This window comes from Mustela erminea, chromosome 5 (genome assembly GCF_009829155.1).
Source record: "Mustela erminea isolate mMusErm1 chromosome 5, mMusErm1.Pri, whole genome shotgun sequence".
Classification (NCBI taxonomy): Eukaryota; Metazoa; Chordata; class Mammalia; order Carnivora; family Mustelidae; genus Mustela; species Mustela erminea.
Genome location: NC_045618.1, coordinates 20,254,535 through 20,273,881, shown reverse-complemented (window position 1 = coordinate 20,273,881; position 19,347 = coordinate 20,254,535). Strand labels below are relative to the sequence as shown.

The 19,347-nt window shown below is 41.9% G+C and overlaps 1 protein-coding gene across 1 annotated transcript; it reads left to right on the top strand.

Moving 5' to 3' along the window:
* On the top strand, positions 1-15,666 carry SNRPA1 (small nuclear ribonucleoprotein polypeptide A'). Its single transcript, XM_032342225.1, has 9 exons — positions 1-180; positions 2,063-2,210; positions 3,637-3,715; positions 9,665-9,711; positions 10,194-10,296; positions 10,899-10,978; positions 11,392-11,467; positions 12,110-12,203; positions 15,219-15,666. Exons 1-9 carry the CDS (start codon positions 99-101, stop codon positions 15,275-15,277), a joined length of 768 nt encoding a protein of 255 aa, XP_032198116.1. The 5' UTR covers positions 1-98; the 3' UTR covers positions 15,278-15,666.
* Positions 15,667-19,347: the final 3,681 nt, after the last annotated feature.

Genomic DNA, 19,347 nt, shown 5'->3' with positions numbered 1-19,347 from the left:
GCCTGTCGGCGGGGCGCGAGGGACGCCGGGAAGTCAGGCGGGCGGGAGGCGGCGGGAAGAGCCGGCGGGCCGTGGTACCGGCAGCGGGAGGCGGCAGGATGGTGAAACTGACGGCAGAGTTGATCGAGCAGGCGGCTCAGTACACCAACGCCGTGCGGGACCGCGAGCTGGACCTCCGGGGTGAGTCTAGGGGAGTGGGCGGGCCTCCGCGCGCAGCCGGGTGGGAGCGCCCCGCCGCGTGCGCGGAGGGCCGGCACTCGGCCAGCAGGCCTGCATTGTGGGCGCCAAGCCGGGCGGGAGGCTGAGTCTTGGGGTTGCTGCCCCAAACCCATCCCTAGGCCCTTCTGAGGTTTCATTTACCCCGCTCCTACTCACATGCCCCTCCGATTGATTAATCGCTTTCTGTGCGCACCCGTGGGCCTCAGCTAGGCCTTGCTTGGGGTGTTCTGCAGTCTGAACTGTTTGAGAGCTGGAACAGTGTTAATAGTCGTGGTCCTAGTGCTCAGCGGCTCGTTGATTCTCAGGAAATACGTTGGACTGTTATTGTGGGAGTATTGATAGGATACATGTTAATTACTTCTAATTTGCGAGGGAGGATATGAAGTCTGAGAACAAAAGCGCGTGTTTCCGCAAGATTTCTTTCTTCTAGCTTCAGTTGCCTTGTATGCCCCTTTTATCGAAACATCTTAGGAGCACCTGAGTGTTTCAGTAGGTTAAGCGCCTGCCTTCGGCTTAGGTCGTGATGCCGGGGTCCAGAGGTTGAGTTCCAAATCGGTCTCCCTTCGCCGCGGGAAGTCTGCTGCTTCCTCTCTGCGTGCCGCTCTCTCTCGCTTGCGCGCGCTCTCTCTCAAATAAATAAAATCTTTCAGAGAGGCTTACACTACGAGTGCCCCGTGTAAGGTGGTGGAAGCTCTGAACTGTTCAAATTCATCTCATTTGAACCTTAGAAAGGCTTGTTAAGAAATGGGGAGTGTCCCTGTCTAATTAGTATTTAAAGAAAGTGACTCTTTACAAGGGTGTGCAGAGCAGTTTATCTGGGGGCAAGACAATACAATTTGGGCCTGAGATTTGGCTCCACAGGGACAACACTGGCTGAGGTGCGGCACTACTTCGGGCTCTGATTTCAGTTTGGATTTCTTGCTGACAAAGCCCAGTACTTTTATTTGGTTCAAATTAAGTTTAGAGAAAAGTTCCATTCAGACGTAACTAACCACTTTTGCTCTTGGCGCAGACTGATCTCTAAGTTTCCTATCTCTAAGTTTGAAGTGTCCCAGGTGCATCAAGTGTTGAGGATACTTGTTTTGGTATAGTACTTACTTTGATGTAACCTTTGCAGCTCTGAATTACGAATTTTTTTTTTTTTTATTGCGTTCTCTAACCATGGCTTGTGTTCATTTCTTTCTTATGCCAGCGCCTAGCACAGTAGTTAGGCCCATTTTAACAAATCCATGAGTATCGAATTGTTCATAGGATGGTTTATTATTTTGTATAAACCGTTGACCTTGAACTCTGCATTAGAGCTGGGGGAGGTGTGGTAAGGGGAACTGTCATGGTATCAGGAGGATATCCTGGTAAGTGTTACTATGAATGTGGTCTGTGGGAATGCAAAAGAGGTTAAGAAGTGTTGTCCACAATGTATAAACAAGAATTGGACACTGGCAGTAAGCAGCTTACAGTGTAAATTCTTAATGCTATTTAACTATTTCTGGGGCTTCGGTTAGAACAGTGTGAGGCACCTTGTAAGTACTCTTAGGAACGTTAGCTACCTATATTACTATTAATAAGTGTTCTCATTACAATAGCTCTTGTCCTTGTTGTCATGACTCTCTTCATGTCCACTCCCTAGACTGTAGGCTTCATGGCAGCTAGGACATGTGACTCTTGTTTATCATTTTATGTACCGATTATTTGCATAATGTCTGGCACAGTGTAGGTGCTTCGTAAACACTTTGTGAATAAATGGAAGCTTTGAGTCAAATTACCATGAAGTAGTACATTACGGCTTTAATATACCTTTTAACCATATTAATACTTGTGTATTTTTTTTCTTTCCGTTTTACAGGGTATAAAATTCCTGTCATTGAAAATCTAGGTGCTACCTTAGACCAGTTTGATGCTATTGACTTTTCTGACAATGAAATCAGGAAACTGGATGGTTTTCCTTTGTTAAGAAGACTGAAAACATTATTAGTAAACAACAATAGAATATGGTAAGTGACTGTTAGTGGAAAGTGATTTTTTTCCGCTAGAGTGCATGTCACAGTGTTCCCTGAAGAAGCCATAGAACTTAACTACCAGTTGAGCCTACATAGATCTTAAAATGAGAGACAAGCTGCACTTTTCCCATATAGGTCCAGAGATTAACCTGGTACTGGTCTCGTCTTCTTTGCATCTGTTTAGAAATACTTATATATTCATGATAATAGATATTTAAATTATAAGCATGCTGTTTTGTACATATTTTGGCTTCTGAAACAATAATTGTAATTATCAGAGGGACCATATTAAAAATCTAGTTCAACAATTTATGTATACACATATGTATGTATATTCGAAGATTTACTTATTTATTTTAGAGAGAGTGAGCGCGTGCCTGCACATGAGAACAGGGGAGGGACAAAGAGAGATGGATAAAACTCCTCAAGCAGACTCCCCACTGAGTATGAAGCCCCACACAGGGCTCTGTCCCAGGACCCTGAGACCATAACCTGAGCCAAACTCAGGAGTCAGACGTGTAACTGACCAAGCCCACCCAGGCATCCCCAACATTTATATTTTTGACTAAGTGTCTCTACTTCACATTCTCTGCCGTTTGTTTTTCTTTACAACTGATTTTTAGACTATTACTTACTGAAATTTAGGGTTTTCTTTAACCCTCTTTCATCACCTCTGAGTAAATTTTATCAAAAAAAGTTACTGAAGGTCTATAGACAATGTCTTTAAGAAGTACTAGGTGGTGGCTTGCTTTTTAATTCCTTTATTTTATTTTATTTTTTTTTAAATATACTTACTTATTTTAGAGAGCACATGTGCACTCAGATGCAAGTGTGGGGAGGGCAGAGGAAGAGAGAATGGTAAGCAAACTCCTCCCTGTGCTTGGAACCTGGCTCAGGGCTCTACCCCAGGACACTGAGATCACAGCTTGACCCAAAATCAGAAGTCAGATGCTCAGCTGACTGAGCACCCCAGTGACTTGCTTTTTTAAAATAAAGCATATTTATCATGAGTTAACCATTCCCTTATGGTGTAGTTGTTTGTTATGTACCTGAGCTGTGAATGCAGAATCACTTGTATTTCTGTGCTACCTGCACGAAAGTCATGAAGTTAGCTAAGTAGTTTGTTCTACGCAGGAGTTTCTTCTCTCAGTTTTCACTAGACAAAATGGTAATGGAAAAAAGCTCAGGCAGCCCTCTGGAAGCATGGGTTCGAAAATCATCCGACTTCTGCCACTAACTAACCCTGTGACCCTCTGCCAGTTAGGTTTCCCTTTCCCAGTTAGGGTGTTGGAAGAAAGATCTCTAAAGTTCTTCCACCTTTGGAGTTTCAGATCTTCTGTACAAGGACTTAGATAAAATTGTTCACTTACCTACTTTTTCACTTTTACAAAGAGTCTTTTTTTTTCTTTCTTCACTTTAGCCGTATAGGTGAGGGACTTGATCAGGCTCTACCCTGTCTGACAGAACTCATTCTCACCAACAATAGTCTTGTGGAACTGGTAAGTCAGATGGGGTCGGGCGGAATGTATTTGAGGGGAGGAGTTAAAGGTGCTGCATGCCTCTCATGGATAATTTAGAAAATCCAGAGAATTATCTTCTTCATCCTTTGTGTTTTTTTGTAATTCAAGATCTGGGCCTCTTGGGGCAGCTAGGTGGCTCAGCGGTTTAAACCTCTGCCTTTGCTCAGGTCATGATCCCAGGGTCCTGGGATCGAGCCCCATATCAGGCTCTCTGCTCAGCAGGGAGCCTGCTTCTCCCTCTCTATCTGCCTGCCTCTCTGCCTTCTTCTGCCTACTTGTGATTTCTTTCTCTGTCAAATAAATAAATAATCTTAAAAAAAAAAAAAAAAGATCCGGGCCTCTTTTGGTTAAATAGCCTTTTCCACTCTGTAGCTCATCTTTTGACAGTCTTAGGGTGTCTTGATAGAAAAGTTCCTAATTTAAGCATAATCCAGTTTATCGGTCTTTTGTTGTTGTTGTTGCTAGTACTTTTGATGGTTTGTCAGGCTTCCACTACAGAAAGAGTTGTTTTCAGTAAACATAAGTTATTTTCTAGAATTGCGGTGTCCAATATGGTAGCCACTAGGCACAAGCAGTTACTCTGAACTTCAGTGTCCTAAGAACTGTAAAATACGTAACAGGTTTCGAAAACTTAGTACCCCAAAGAATGTAAGCTATCAGTTTTTGTTGTTGTCGTTGTTGTTTGTTGTTTTTTTTTTTTTTTAAAGATTTTATTTATTTATTTATTTGACAGACAAAGATCACAAGTAGGCAGAGAGGCAGGCAGAGAGAAGGGGAAGCAGGCTCCCCACTGAGCAGAGAGCCTGATGCGGGGCTCAGTCTCAGGACCCCGAGATCATGACCTGAGCTGAAGACAGAGGCTTAACCCACTGAGCCACCCAGGCACCCCAGCTATCAGTTTTTCTATATTGATAATGAAATGATAATATTTTGGATAATTGGTTAAATAATATACTACTAAAATAAGTTACATTTGTTTTTTTCTTTTAATTGGCTACTAGAAAGCATTCAGTTACATATGAAGCATGTTAAATTTTGTTGGACAGTTACATTCTAGGAACTGTTTTTTTACTCTTAACATTGAGACCAGTGATCTACTTGGAATTGGTCTTCCTTTGAGCTAAGCGTCATGTTTTATTTTCTCTGTTTGGGTGTAATTATGGTAACCTATTTCTTCTAATGTTTCTGCTCTGTATGTGTAATTTTTTTTTAATTTTTTTTAAAATTTTTTATTTTTTATAAACATATATTTTTATCCCCAGGGGTACAGGTCTGTGAATCACCAGGTTTACACACTTCACAGCACTCACCAAAGCACATACCCTCCCCAATGTCCATAATCCCACCTCCTTCTCCCAAAGCCCCTCCCCCCAGCAACCCTCAGTTTGTTTTGTGAGATTAAGAGTTACTTATGGTTTGTCTCCCTCCCAATCCCATCTTGTTTCATTTATTCTTCTCCTACCCACTTAAGCCCCCATGTTGCATCACCACTTCCTCATATCAGGGAGATCATATGATAGTTGTCTTTCTCCGCTTGACTTATTTCACTAAGCATGATACGCTCTAGTTCCATCCATGTTGTCGCAAATGGCAAGATTTCATTTCTTTTGATGGCTGCATAGTATTCCATTGTGTATATATACCACATCTTCTTGATCCATTCATCTGTTGATGGACATCTAGGTTCTTTCCATAGTTTGGCTATTGTGGACATTGCTGCTATAAACATTCGGGTGCACGTGCCCCTTTGGATCACTATGTTTGTATCTTTAGGGTAAATACCCAATAGTGCAATTGCTGGGTCATAGGGCAGTTCTATTTTCAACATTTTGAGGAACCTCCATGCTGTTTTCCAGAGTGGCTGCACCAGCTTGCATTCCCACCAACAGTGTAGGAGGGTTCCCCTTTCTCCGCATCCTCGCCAGCATCTGTCATTTCCTGACTTGTTTATTTTAGCCATTCTGACTGGTGTGAGGTGATATCTCATTGTGGTTTTGATTTGTATTTCCCTGATGCTGAGTGATATGGAGCATGTATGTGTAATTTTTAACAAAATTAAAACCTAAATTTTAATTTTGAAACCGAAATTTTTCACTTAAACATTGGATGTCTAAGTGTGTATTATATAACTTGATTTTATGTTTACTATGACCTTGCCTCCCTTCCCTGTTTCCATGAATCTTTCCTGGTGGACTGGGTCCAGAGCTTCCTTCAGGTTTTCAAAGAAAGGAGTACTTGACTCCAGAAGTAAGAAAACAGTGGTCTGAGGCCATGTCTTTTCTAAAATATATGAGGTATTCTACCCAAATTGCACATTCATAGGAAATCGGTGGCATGATAAAGACTGTTTTTTTTTTTCTTTTTTTAAGATTTTATTTATTTGAGAGAGAGAGAGCAAGAAGAGAGCACTTACAGTGTGGAGAAGGAGAAGCAGTCTCCCCGATGAGCAGGGAGCTGGAAATGGGATTCAAACCCAGGACCCTGGGATCATGGCCTGAGCCACCCAGGTGCCCAGAGCTGTTTGTATTTTTGTGTATGTTGTAATTATATTTAAAATTATTTGTAAAGATGAAGGGTGAGTTTGTGCTATCAGTTACTGAAGTAAGTGTGTTAAAAATCTCAAATAAGGGGCACCTGGGTGGCTCAGTCATTAAGCGGCTCCCTTCAGCTCAGGTCATGATCCTGGGGTCTTGGGATCATCGCCGCCGCTGCCGTCATCGTTGTGGTCATCATCGGGCTTCCTGCTCAGTGGGGAGCCTGCTTCTCCCTTTCCTACTTCTCCTGCCTGTGTTCCTTCTCTCACTGTGTCTCTGTCAAATAAATAAGTAAAAATCTTAAGGAAAAAAACTCACATGATAGTGTATTAGATAGTCTGCCTGGACTTCTGTCCATTTTAGTTTTATATATTTTGAAATCCCCTTATTTGATACACACAAATTTTAATTTGTTAATACCTTCCTGGTGAACTAACCTTTTTATTACTGCGTCGTGACCCTCTTTATCTCCTAGTGCTGTTTTATACCTTGTTTATTTTATCTGCTCTAATATGCCAGAACAAGCTTTCTTTTAGTTAGTATTTGTATGATAATTTTTTCCATCCAAAATTTATTCCAGCTCTCCTGTACCATACATTTTAGATTAAAACAGCATATGATAAGATTGTTTTGTTAAATATAATGTGAAGTCTTTATTTTAAACGAAGTATTTGGTCTGTTTACATTTAACTTAATTACTGGTCTATGTGAATTTTTCTTTTCTCTTTTCTGGGGCTTGTTACTGATCGACCCATTCTGCATTTCTTTTGCTCTCGTTTACTGTGTTCATTCTCTCTCTCTCTCTCTCTCTCTCTGTCATTCTTCTTTTCCTATTAACAGTGTAGGAATTACTTATTCCTATTCTTAGTATTCTGGGGATTAAAAATACATATTAAAACTTCCAGTTAACCGGGACGCCTGGGTGGCTCAGTTGGTTAAGCAGCTGCCTTCGGCTCAGGTCATGATCCCAGCGTCCTGGGATCGAGTCCCACATCCGGCTCCTTGCTCCGCAGGGAGCCTGCTTCTCCCTCTGACTCTGCCTTGCACTCTGTCTGCCTGTGCTCGCTCTCGCTCTCTCTCTCTCTGACAAATAAATAAATAAAATCTTTAAAAAAAAAAACAAAACTTCCAGTTAACCAAGTACCTTTAGTTTCTTAAACAATAGTGGCCTTAAACATTTCATACCTCCCAACATACTATTTATTCTTTTTAAGAAACCAGTCAAGACATCATCATTGGTCTACACAGTTTGTGTGTGTCTATGTGTGAGTGTAACGAAAGTTGCCATTCGTTGTTCCTTTTTTTTTTTTGCAGCTTTATTTAAGTATGAGTGATAAAAATAATATAGTATTTAAGGTATACAATGTGATTTTTTTTTTTAAGATTTTATTTATTTATTTGACAGACAGAGATCACAAGTAGGCAGAGAGGCGGGCAGAGAGAGAGAGGGAAGCAGGCTCCCCGCTGAGCAGAGAGCCCGACACGGGGCTCGATCCCAGGACCCTGAGATCAGGACCTGAGCCGAAGGCAGCGGCTCAACCCACTGAGCCACCTACAATGTGATTTTTGATAGACGTATACATCGTGAAGTGATCACTGTTACCAAACTAACATATCTATCACATCACATCCTTACATCTTTGTATGGTGAGAATACTTAAGATCTGTTCTCGGCAGATTTAAGATATGCGGTAGTACATTACTATTAACTGTAGTCACCATGTTGTATGTTAAATCTCCAGAACTTAACTCATAATAACTGGAAGTTTGTACTCTTTGATCAGCAGCTCATTTCCCTCCCTCCTCCCCCATCCCAACCTCTGGTAACCACCATTGAACTCTGTATTGCTGTGAGTTGGTCTTTTTATTTTTTTCTTTAGATTCCGCATACAGATGAGATCATGTTATGTTTGTCCTTGTCCCTTTTTAGGTCATCCTGTGTATTTCTTTGAGTGGTGATATGCCACTAGGTGCTTTAGAGCTCCCTCCGATGGTTGGTTGTGAAGCGTTTAAAAATGGCTGCTGCTGGGTGCCTGGGTGGCTCAGTGGGTTAAGCCGCTGCCTTCCGCTCAGGTCATGATCTCAGGGTCCTGGGATCGAGTCCCGCATCGGGCTCTCTGCTCAGCAGGGAGCCTGCTTCCCTTCCTCTCTCTCTGCCTGCCTCTCTGCCTACTTGTGATCTCTCTCTCTCTCTCTCTGTCAAATAAATAAATAAATAAATCTTTAAAAAATAAAAATAAAAAGTAGGGAAAAAGTTTTTAAAAAAATGGCTGCTGCTTTTCTGAACCTCCTGGCTCTTTCCCTTCTTGCTTTTATCTGTACTCTTTTCTCCTTGTCCCTCATGCCCCTGTCCTGCTCAGTTGCAGTCTGGTCCTAGCAGTTTCTCCTGATTGTAGGGCTTTGTCCTGGATACCATTGATATCCTTTGGTATATATAACCATTGATATACTGGTGGTTAGTATTAAGAATGAGGGCCCAAGTTGCCTAGCCCCTTCGGGATTTATCCCAGGCTTGCTTCCCTCCTTATTGGCTGGCATGTGTAGATCTGCTGGCGGCTGCCATCGGACTGACTGACCACTGGTCGTGTCGGAGTACCCTGGTTTGTCACATGCCTCCCTGCTTTCCTTCTGCTGCTTCCTGTGCAAATGCTTGCCCCGTGCAAGAGGTCTTGGCAGCTCTCGGTGTTTTGTCCCTACCTACACCTATTTTAGGGTTCTTGCCAGAATGCCTTTTCATCTCCGTTAGTCATAGCTATTGACTGTAGGCTTTTGCTTTTGCTCTCCTTGCTGTACTGTATTTTATGGGGTAATGTGGGAAGATTAAAAAACTAACCTGCCCTTGTCCCATAATTGAATCTTTCTTTTCTTTTTTAACTATACTCCTTGTCCTTGAATAATTATCCAAAGCAATATGAGGGAGGTTTGAATAAAGATGCCTGCCCCCAATGACATAATGCCCGTGTCACCAGGTACATACAGGTACTGGGGGAAAAACCCCCTCACCACAGGTTCCAGTTTGAGTTTCCCTGTGTGAATAACTTCCTCTGAAGTTACATAAACTTTGACATGTCTTTCTTTTCTAAATCACTGGTTTAAATTCTAGCCCTTTGGAGGTTGCTACAGGAAATAAAATAGTTTTTTTTTGGTCTCTTCTGCTGTTGAGACAAACTGTTATGGCTTCAGATCGTAAGTTTAAGAAGTTCAAATCTACTTTCCAATTTGGTTAGTAGTAATTTCTTACACATTGGTGCTGTGCTAGTGCTGTGCTAGGCACTAGGGCAGTAAAAAAATAAAAAGATAAGAGGAGCCTTTGCTAGCAAAGTGATCTGCCATTTCAAAGCCTCAAAATAGCCTTTGGTTTTCATGTTCTTACATGTGGCTATTTCTTTTACAGGGTGATCTGGACCCTTTGGCATCTCTCAAATCACTGACTTACCTAAGGTATGGAAATGATTTGGTGGTCACAGTGAAGTCCTTTATATTAAACATTACTGGCCTTGATCTTAAAGCAGTTAGTAAGAAGGACCTTTTAAAAACAAGAAGTGAGGCTGTCTGGGTGGCTCAGAGGGTTAAGCCCCTGCCGCCTGCTAAGGTTGTGATCTCAGGGTTCTGGGATTGAGCCCTCCATCGGGCTTTCTGCTCCACAGGGAGCCTGTTTCCCCCCTGCTCTCTGTTTGCCTGTCTGCCAACTTGTGATCTCTCTGTCAAATAAATAAATCTTAAAAAAGAAAAAAAAAAGTGAAAATACTTCCTTTAGGTCCAATGCTCTATTAAAATGTCCCTAATGTTAACTTAATCACACTGAAATGTGAAAAAATGTAAACTTTTCCTTAGTTTATGTACTCATTTGAGTCTATTAAAATGGATCTCTTGAGCGCTGGGCTACGAACAAGATTGGCATTATGCTATTCCTTTTCTCGTAGTATTCTAAGAAATCCTGTAACAAATAAGAAGCATTACAGACTGTATGTAATTTATAAAGTTCCACAAGTCAGAGTACTGGATTTCCAGAAGGTGAAACTAAAAGTAAGTATTCTTCTGTTGTAAATCATTGTAGATTCATGTGTTTTCTTTTATACTTTTGTTATGGATATTTGCAGTCGCCTAATGAGTTTTACTGTTGGTTTGTGATAAAAACGTGGGAAAGAAAATGTTAATCATTCATTTTTCATAGCAGAGTTTATAGCAGGACTTGGGTTAGCACAGTCTCGTGTGGACGCATTCAGGGGCAGCACGGTCTCAGACCCGCTGTGAGCACTGTGGACGGCAGACTTTGTTTAGATACATTCCCTGCTGGAGGGCTTAATATAAGCCATTTTTCAGCAGCTTTAATTGTTAGAATGATTCTCCCCTTACTGGGAATGTTTTTTAGTTTTTGGGCTTTTTTTTTTTTAACCATCTTAGTTCCTCCAGGGTTTCTCCTTGAAACTAGGATGGGAAACTTCCTTCAGGGAGCCTCAGCAGAGAAGGCAATGCCATTTGTCTCCTTTTAATTTGAAGTTGGCTTTTTGGTATTTTTACCAGCCCAGAGTGTTTCAGGAGAGTTTTCTTCCGTGTTTTCTGAGGAATGCATCTAAATGCATGTGGTATTCCTATTTCCATTAACTCTGTGTGTGGTGTTGCTGTAGGAGCGTCAGGAAGCAGAGAAAATGTTCAAGGGCAAACGGGGTGCACAACTTGCAAAGGATATTGCCAGGAGAAGCAAAACGTAAGATACGGATATCCAACTTCACTCTACTTCACCTTCAGAAACACTATCTGTCTGGCTTTTTGCCTCCTACAGAATTAAACAAAACACCTGTGCCTAATACAGTATTGAATTTGTGTGATGATAGCTCGTGACCATCAGTGGTCCACACATCATATGAGATTTCTACCAGGTTAGCAAATCCTTCCACTTCAGTCTTAATGCAACATTGTATACTCTTGTATGCTTTTTCACTAGAGGAAGATGAGAACTGGGTGGTGTTTCTGAAGGAGAGAGTTTCTTGTATCAGTTTGTTAACAAAGATAAGATACTACACTGGTTGAATTACTTTCAAAAGCTTTTTTGAAAGTAAAAGAGAAGCAACTTCCATTGGTCAGGATTTAACAGTTGCGTTCTTCCCTCCTCCTCCCAAGTTTCAACCCAGGTGCTGGTTTGCCAACTGACAAGAAGAAAGGTGGGCCATCTCCAGGAGATGTAGAAGCAATCAAGGTAATAAGTTGTTAGGACTCTTGGACTGGAGAGAGTTGCCATGGGTTTAGGACATGAAATTTGTAATAGACCAAGTTCTAAACATTGTAGAGTAGTCTCCCCTCTGCTTAGATTCCTGCTGGATTTTGCGTATGGAAGGAACTAGCATAAAGTTACTTGACTTTGACTTGAATTACTTACATGATCAAGTCAAAGCAGAGGCAGCTCTAGTTCTTATTTTCCCAGGATTTTTTTTTCTTTGAGCAGTTACTTAGTATGCTGTCTCAGTATTTATCTTAGTTTTTATTTTCAAAGATTTGCTGCCTGAAAGATCTGTGTGATGATCAGTGGGAAAGCCCAGTTTCATAACACTGCTTCCTAAATTATCCAGTAACATAGTTTCAATTAAGTGCTTTAATTCACTAAAATTTCAGGAATGTGCAGTGATTATTTGCTGTCTTGAAAGTGGGTCCACATCTGTTTACCAGTTTGGGCAGTTTATGATTGGGTTTTGGGTTGATTTCAACATGACAGTAAAATTCTTGCCTCAACACAACTATTTAATATTCCAACTCACAAGAGTTCCCATGTCTGTAGAGTTTTCTGTGTGTTTGATCCTCAGATGCAATTAATGGTCTGTCTCCATTGTCTTCTGTCCTCCAGAATGCTATAGCGAATGCGTCTACCCTGGCTGAAGTGGAGCGGCTGAAGGGCTTGCTGCAGTCCGGGCAGATACCTGGCAGGGAACGCAGATCAGGTCAGGACATAGTGGTCTGTCTGTAGACTTCCCAGTTAATATTATGTTTGAAGTGATTCCAGAACGGTTCAGATGCCATGACCCAAGAACATTAGCATCTAATATTTGCAAAATCCCTTTATATGCTTTTTGAAGATAAGTTACTTGATGTAGCATATTCTGGCATAGGACTCTGAGGATTTTTGATGTAAAAGCGTGTTATTTCCTAGCCGTGCAGTGAAACCAAACACTAGAGGGCACCATTGGACTTTCACCCATGTGTGGGGTGGGGGGTAGGAGGGGTGGGTGTGTGTTAGTTAGATACCTTGGTTGGTTGGAAACACAAGCCTCAGAGCCAAACAGCATGAAGCTCAGATATTATCCTCACCAGCTCTGATTTTAGGTGAATTTCTTCATCCTCACTTAATCTCAAGTGTGTTTCCTCATCTTTAAATTTGAGATAATAAAGAGTACCAACTTCAAAATGTTTTTGGGAGGATAAGTAAGAGAGTTCGTAGGTAGCACTTAGCGTAAGGTCTGACATGAGCATATATTTTGCTAAGTGTTGGCTGTTCTAATATTTGAATGCCAACTGTATGTTAGGCACCGGAGGTGTTAAGTAAAAACTATTCAAAACAATTCGTATTACAAGTTTTGATATGATACCTAGACTGGCAGCTCAGGGAAAGTTCCCTAGGGCAAATCATGTTTGAACAGAAGCTAAAAATGAGTAAGACTTTGATTAGACTGGCGGTTCTCACTGTGTAGCCTTTGAGCCCGTGGGCATCTGTAGGGTCAAAACTTTGTATAATAACACTAAGGTGTTTCTTGCTTTTTCCACCATTATTAACATTTGCACTGATGGTGCAGGAGTAATGGCAGTTAAGACTGCTGGGGCCTCGGCATAGGTCAAGGCCATGGCCTAAAGTCCTCATTCTATACTGCTCTGCATTCTCTTAGTAGAATATACCAGTTTCACTTCAGAATGTCATTCACAAAGCAAAGAGATGAATATTATTAAATATCACCTTTTTAGTGCACATCTTCTGATATCTTGGGTGACGGGATGGGGTCTGCACGAACCCATGCCTAAGTTGGATGGTTGTCTCCATGCACTGGAGTAGTTGTTTTCGTTGAGAGGCAAGCATCTTCTCGAATATGAAGTGAACTTGTCACTTCAAGGAAGACGAGGTAGATCCGTGGATTTTCTAGTAAGAGAGTATGAAAAGTTCACTGACCAGGTTTTAGACTCCACATTGCAAACTAACCCTTAAGAAACTATCGCTTTTGTCAAGTTCTAGAATAGCACCAAACAGGAAAACCCACAGCTGTCTAAATACACAGTTAGACTGTTAGAATACACCTTCCTTTCCTGGCTGCATGTCTGTGTGAGGCTGATTTTTCTTCATCTTCTTCAGTGAAAACGACGTGTGGCAGCAGGTGGACTGATGAAGCCAGTACCGGGGTCCAGCTGATAACTGTTCATCAGACATGACAGAGAGAGGCAAAAGTAGAAAATAATGCCAAGCTTCTCACTAAATATTTTTATTTTGGGAAATAAATATATATTATATATTATATTATATATTATATATATTATAATATATATTTAAATATATATATTTAAACAAAATAAACATTAACATGTAATGAAGACTTTTTTTTTTTTCTTTTAAAGATTTATTTATTCATGAGAGGCAGAGGGAGAAGCGTCTCCCTGCTGAGCAAGGGAGCCCTATATGGGACTTGATCCCAGGACTCTGGGATCATGACCTGATCTAAAGGCAGATGCTCTAATGAAGACATTTTTTAATGAATTACAATTTTTAAAATACTTGATCTTAAATTCTAATACAGTGTTGATGAATCTAATATGGTATTTATAAAGGTACATAAAAGCTCTTTGGGTCTTAAACCAAGTGCGAATTGCTGAAGTAAACAAAGGGAGAGTGACATTCTAGGGGCGGAGAGGGGGAGCTACACAGGCAAAGCACCTGTGGCAAACAGGAGCCTTGCCCAGTTGAAATGAAAGAGGCCAATGGGAGTGAAGTTCAAGGCACAAGGAGAATGTGGTGAAGTGAAGCCAGCAGAGGAAGCATGCCATAGGCCATACAGCCCTGCAGACAGTGTTGGGTGCGGTCTTAAGTCTGAGAGCATTAGAAGTCTGTTAAAGGTTTTCAAGGCTCAGTGGTGACGGGTGGGGAGGAGGCAGTTCACAGTGACTTATTGTGACTGTGCTATGACAGAATTACTGAGCTGATTTGTTTCCCCCAGAATGTTTTATTTGGGCCTTAAAATCTCGGGATTTTCAGTATGATCTGGAGGTTCCCTTGGAGGAGGAAGGGAGACATAGGGTACTCCGTAGATTTCAGTGGGCCTAGACTTCTGAATACACTAAAACTTGACTGAAATTCTTGTCTTGGTACTTTTGTATCTACCAATCTGAAGTTGGGGCTAACTGTAGAAGCAGTAACCTTAAACAAGAGTCATTTTCCCAAACACTGATAGAGTTAAAACATTTCCTTTTTCCGAATACATTGACCCAAATATCTGCTGTAAATTGATGAAGAGATGAAGGACTTTGGGTTGTGGCCATACTTTGTCTGACTTAGAGATGGCAGAGTCACTGAGTATTCCCGTTAATGGGCATGTAGTAGTATCCAGCTGTTTTTTGAGGATTCCCATTTTCTTTGCCTATGGTCGTGGTTAAGAACGAAACACAAAGTATAAGCTTTTTATTGTCACAAAAAATGAATTATCCGCTCAACCAAAATGGGTTATTAGAATGTCAGACAATGGTTTGACTTTTATAAAATACCTTTGTGACCCTTTCCCTAGGAATTGACGATCCTGTCCCATACCTCCAAAGACAGGTAGTCTCTGGACGCTAAGCTCCTTGAGGGCAGGTGCTGTGATTGAGGTTTTTGTACCTAATCCCGGAACTAGCATGGAGTAGCATCACAGAATGTCCACTCGCACTGGGAGCGAGCACGTGTTCTGAAATCAATACAACCCATGGTTTTGTGTTCTCTTCAGGCCCCACTGATGATGGAGAAGAGGAGATGGAAGAAGACACAGTCACAAATGGGTCCTGAGCAATGTGGCCTGAGTATCTGCAGGATGTGTACTACGCCTCCTTGGGACAAGTCCTGCTTGTTGAACTTGGAATAATAGCTTTGTTTGGGTCAGCAAAGTGGAGTTCATAAGCATTGTTGAAATGCTTAAGACTGCTGCTGGTAATTTTGTAATATTATTAATTTTGAAATCTAAATGCCAGTTTTCTACAAATAGTAAAAACACAGCGACGTTCACTGTGCTGCCAAGTTGCCTGTCTTGGTGGGGAGGTGCAGTGCAGTGAGGTATATGGACGTGTGGATGTTGGAAATGCCGGAGGGCGGTGTTTCTGAGTACGCTTCCCAGGCCTCTATAAAATGTTTAGATTTTTAAATTCTTAATAAAACTCAGGATTATCTGTGTGCTGCCAGTTGTTATTAATAAGACTGATCTCTTGTGCATTTCTTCCCCACCCAAAGGATAACAACAGCTTCATTAAATGCAGCCGGGCTTTAATTACTGATCTGAAAAATTATAGGGGAATGCAACTTCTGCTTGTTGGAATCCAGGCAGAGAGGCAGCACATTCCAGTGTTTGGGACATGGTTGGGGGACAGGGGGAGTCTTGGCCCAGTGAGCAGGCTACGGCAATTTATTCACAGCTTCTAGATGCTTTGTTCCATTTTCACACCCTGATGTGGCCAGTTTAGGCTAATCGTAAAAACAAGGTGGTGGAGGTAAGTGCCTTCACCATCTGTCTTTCCATCTGTGCAGTATTTCCATCTGCGGGTGTTGGATTGGGTGAGAAATGTGAAAAACACTCTTGTCTGTAGACCCCTGAACAGTCGTGGGTGATTGCTGCCAGCCGGATTCGCTTTTGTAAAGTGCTCACAAGATGCATAAGCCATGAAGGAACTCAGCCTTTATGGAGCTGACAGCCTAGCTGGGAAGACAGAACTGAGGGCAACAGTGGGGCTAAACCTGCGTGCAGTAGAAAAGAAGAGGGCAGAGCATTCAGAAAGGAAATGGAGCTTGGGCATCAGGAGAACTTGGCCTGCAGATTTCCTCAGTATGGCCCTAAACCAGTGCTTACCAGCTCCAATGTGCTATGAACGTCAGGGCACCGTGTTCAAAAGCAAGATCATGGGAACTGGGGCTGCATTTCCAGTAGGTTCTCAGGTGCTGTCTCTTAGAGGATGACACTCCCCAGACGATTTCCAGCCTCCCCTCTCACTACTTGCTTAACATCTACCTGATGCCATTCAACTCCTTCTAGAACAGTCCTGTATGACCCATTTATTGTTGGCCAGAACCAGAGTGCATTGCTCTGCTCTTCTTGTACCCTCACTTTGACAGACCGGAAGGCCGATGTTTTTTAATGATCTCCTGGGGCACTCAGGCACCCAGGAACTAACCCAAATAGACAGTAGATGGATTTATCCACCAGAAGTTAAGTTAATTTAATTTGAAAGCAAGATAATCCTGCAATTGATGCTCTGCTGTTCCCCTCACCAAGGTGCCCTCTGGGAGTAGAGCGTTACTAAGTATACATGCGATCAGACCAGAAGACCTCCAGGGTGGGAAGGTGGTCTTAAGAGATCTTCCTGAGCTGGCTTAGAATTTAGCTTCTACAATGTCTTTCATGACAGAAGCCACGAAGCTGCCTTTTCTGCTTCCACAGAGCCTGTCAGTGCACATTGACCTGACACGGCTGCTTCTGACAGGACAGCTAAAATGAGTCCAGTTTTTTCCTCCATGCTTAAGATTCAGGAAAGCTGTTGCCATCCTAGTCAGGAGGCTCCCTGCTCCCACCATTTATGAGCTACCTATCAAGGGGACTCTGAATGGGCCTCTGGTCACTACCCTCCGTAATAACGAACTGGTTGCGGATCATTTCCCTCCAGTCACGTTCCTTACCTCTAGCTTCCTTCCGGTCCCAGCTTTCAGTGTGAGCAGTCCTTAAATAATAAGAGACTCTGGTGCCGTTGCCTGAGTGGATCTATACTAAACAGGATTGTTTTGGCACCAGTTTAGTGGCCTGTGGTTAATGATTTGCAGGGTGCTAAGACAAAAGGAGGTCTTGTTACAGTACTTACATGGTTGTCCCAAGTGAGGATTTTGCAGAAATTGACAAGATGAATGTGAGGGCTCCTTTGCTTAGAGCTCCACTAATCTCAGGACCAGAAAAATGGGGATTGTCTCTGCAGTTTTTCCCTGAAGCACTATGGTTTCAATGTGCAATTTTGCAGAACATGAGATTCACTCAAAGATAACTTCTGTCATCTTATAGTAGGAAATTTTTCTGGTGGCATAGTCATGGCAACACACAAAATAATTATTTCTGTGCAACTACATTGAGATGCTGATTTGAATATTACTAGTTTTGTAGTATTGGTGAAGGATAGTTGGAAGAAAGGCACTCTGGGACATGGTGCCCTCCCTCAAGAGGAAACCACCCTTAGAAGGATTTTACACCACCCTGGAAGGGGCCCTCCAACCTTTCCCACCTGATAGATGACAAGAATCTGATTGGATAACAGGTGCAGGGAGGGTAAATCAGATTAAAACAGCACTCCAACAAAGCCCATAAAAACCCCTAGACTTAGAAACCTGGATGGCACCCGTCTGGGAGCCCTTTCCTCTTTGGGAGCTTTGTACTGTCACTTTACTGTCTTTGTGGTCCAGCACTCTTCATCTGGTCTACGTCTTCATTCTTCGGAGTGGCGTAACCAAGAACCGGGGCACTAAAGAAGAAGAAAATCCTGTAACAGCATTTGTAATTAGGTTTTCAGGTTCTAAGAACTATACATTTAGGAAATGTATGTAGTTATATATATACATACATAGTTTTACATGTGTAGATATTTAACATAATTTAAGTGCCACAGTAGGGGGCTCCTGGGTGGCTCAGTAGGTTAAACGTGTGCTTTCAGCTCAGGTCATGATCCCAGGGTCTTGGGATCAAGCAGAATGTCCCCCGCCGGTTTTCCTACACAGGTCGCGCTCTCTCTGTCTCTCTCAAAATCTTTAAATACTACAGTAGGAACCAACAAGAATGTCATTGAAAGGGTCATGCAAGTTTGAGAAACATTATTGTTTGATTGCCATCTCTGTAATCCCCCTTAGCTACCAACACCTTTAATCCTGTCTTGTTCCCTATACTTTTGTGAAGAGGTGAGGTTAGGCAGTTTATCGGTTAGCTATTGGCGCAATAATGCTGCCTAACAAACCACTCCAAAACTCGGGTTTTTAAGTGACAACCACCATTTATTCTCTTAGCTGGCTTTGCTTTTCCTTGCAGGTCTGTGGGTTAACTAGAGGATGGCTCAGCTTTGCATATCTCACTGTCCTTGGGCAAGTAAGCTAACTGGGCCATGGCACAAGGAGGAAACAATAGAGACTTCTTAAGACCTGCTCTGAAAACTGACTCACTGCTGAGTCTGCCTACTTGTCATTAACCTAGGCGAGCCACCTAGTCAAGTCCAAAGTCAAAGGGTGGGCAAATAATACTCCTTCCACCCTGAGGCTATTGCAAGGATATGTTGCAAGAAACAATGATGAATTGCCAGTCATTTAGTCTACCATGGTCTGTGACTAGTTGGGATATCTGTGTCCTGTTTTTGCAAATAACCCCTGAGCAGTTATACTGAACAAAGTGTATGTTAAAATAACTCTAAGGTTCTAGATAAGCTAGGGGAGATGCTACACCCTGATTAAAGTGACAAAGGTAATGCATAAGCCAGGGTAGGAAGAATAACTTCTATTAATGGGAATTTAAGAACAGCATTGTGCTAGGAACTGAGACAGAACCCCTTTATCCTTGCAGCCTCATAATTCAAAATCTATTAGATTTTAGTTGAATATACTATTCATAATACTGTGAATACATATGTAAACAGAGACTGGTTTATAATAGTATGCAAAGGTACTTTATTCTTCGTGTTTAAAAATGTGCATTATTTTCATTACTGTTGTGCTGGTTTCTATTTTACATCACAATGTCCTGAGTAAGAGGAATTATTCAGTATTTTTGTTTAAATGACAGAGATTAAATGTTAAATTTATTCCATTTTCATGCCTGCAGACGCTGCAGGGCAGGGTCGGTAAACAAG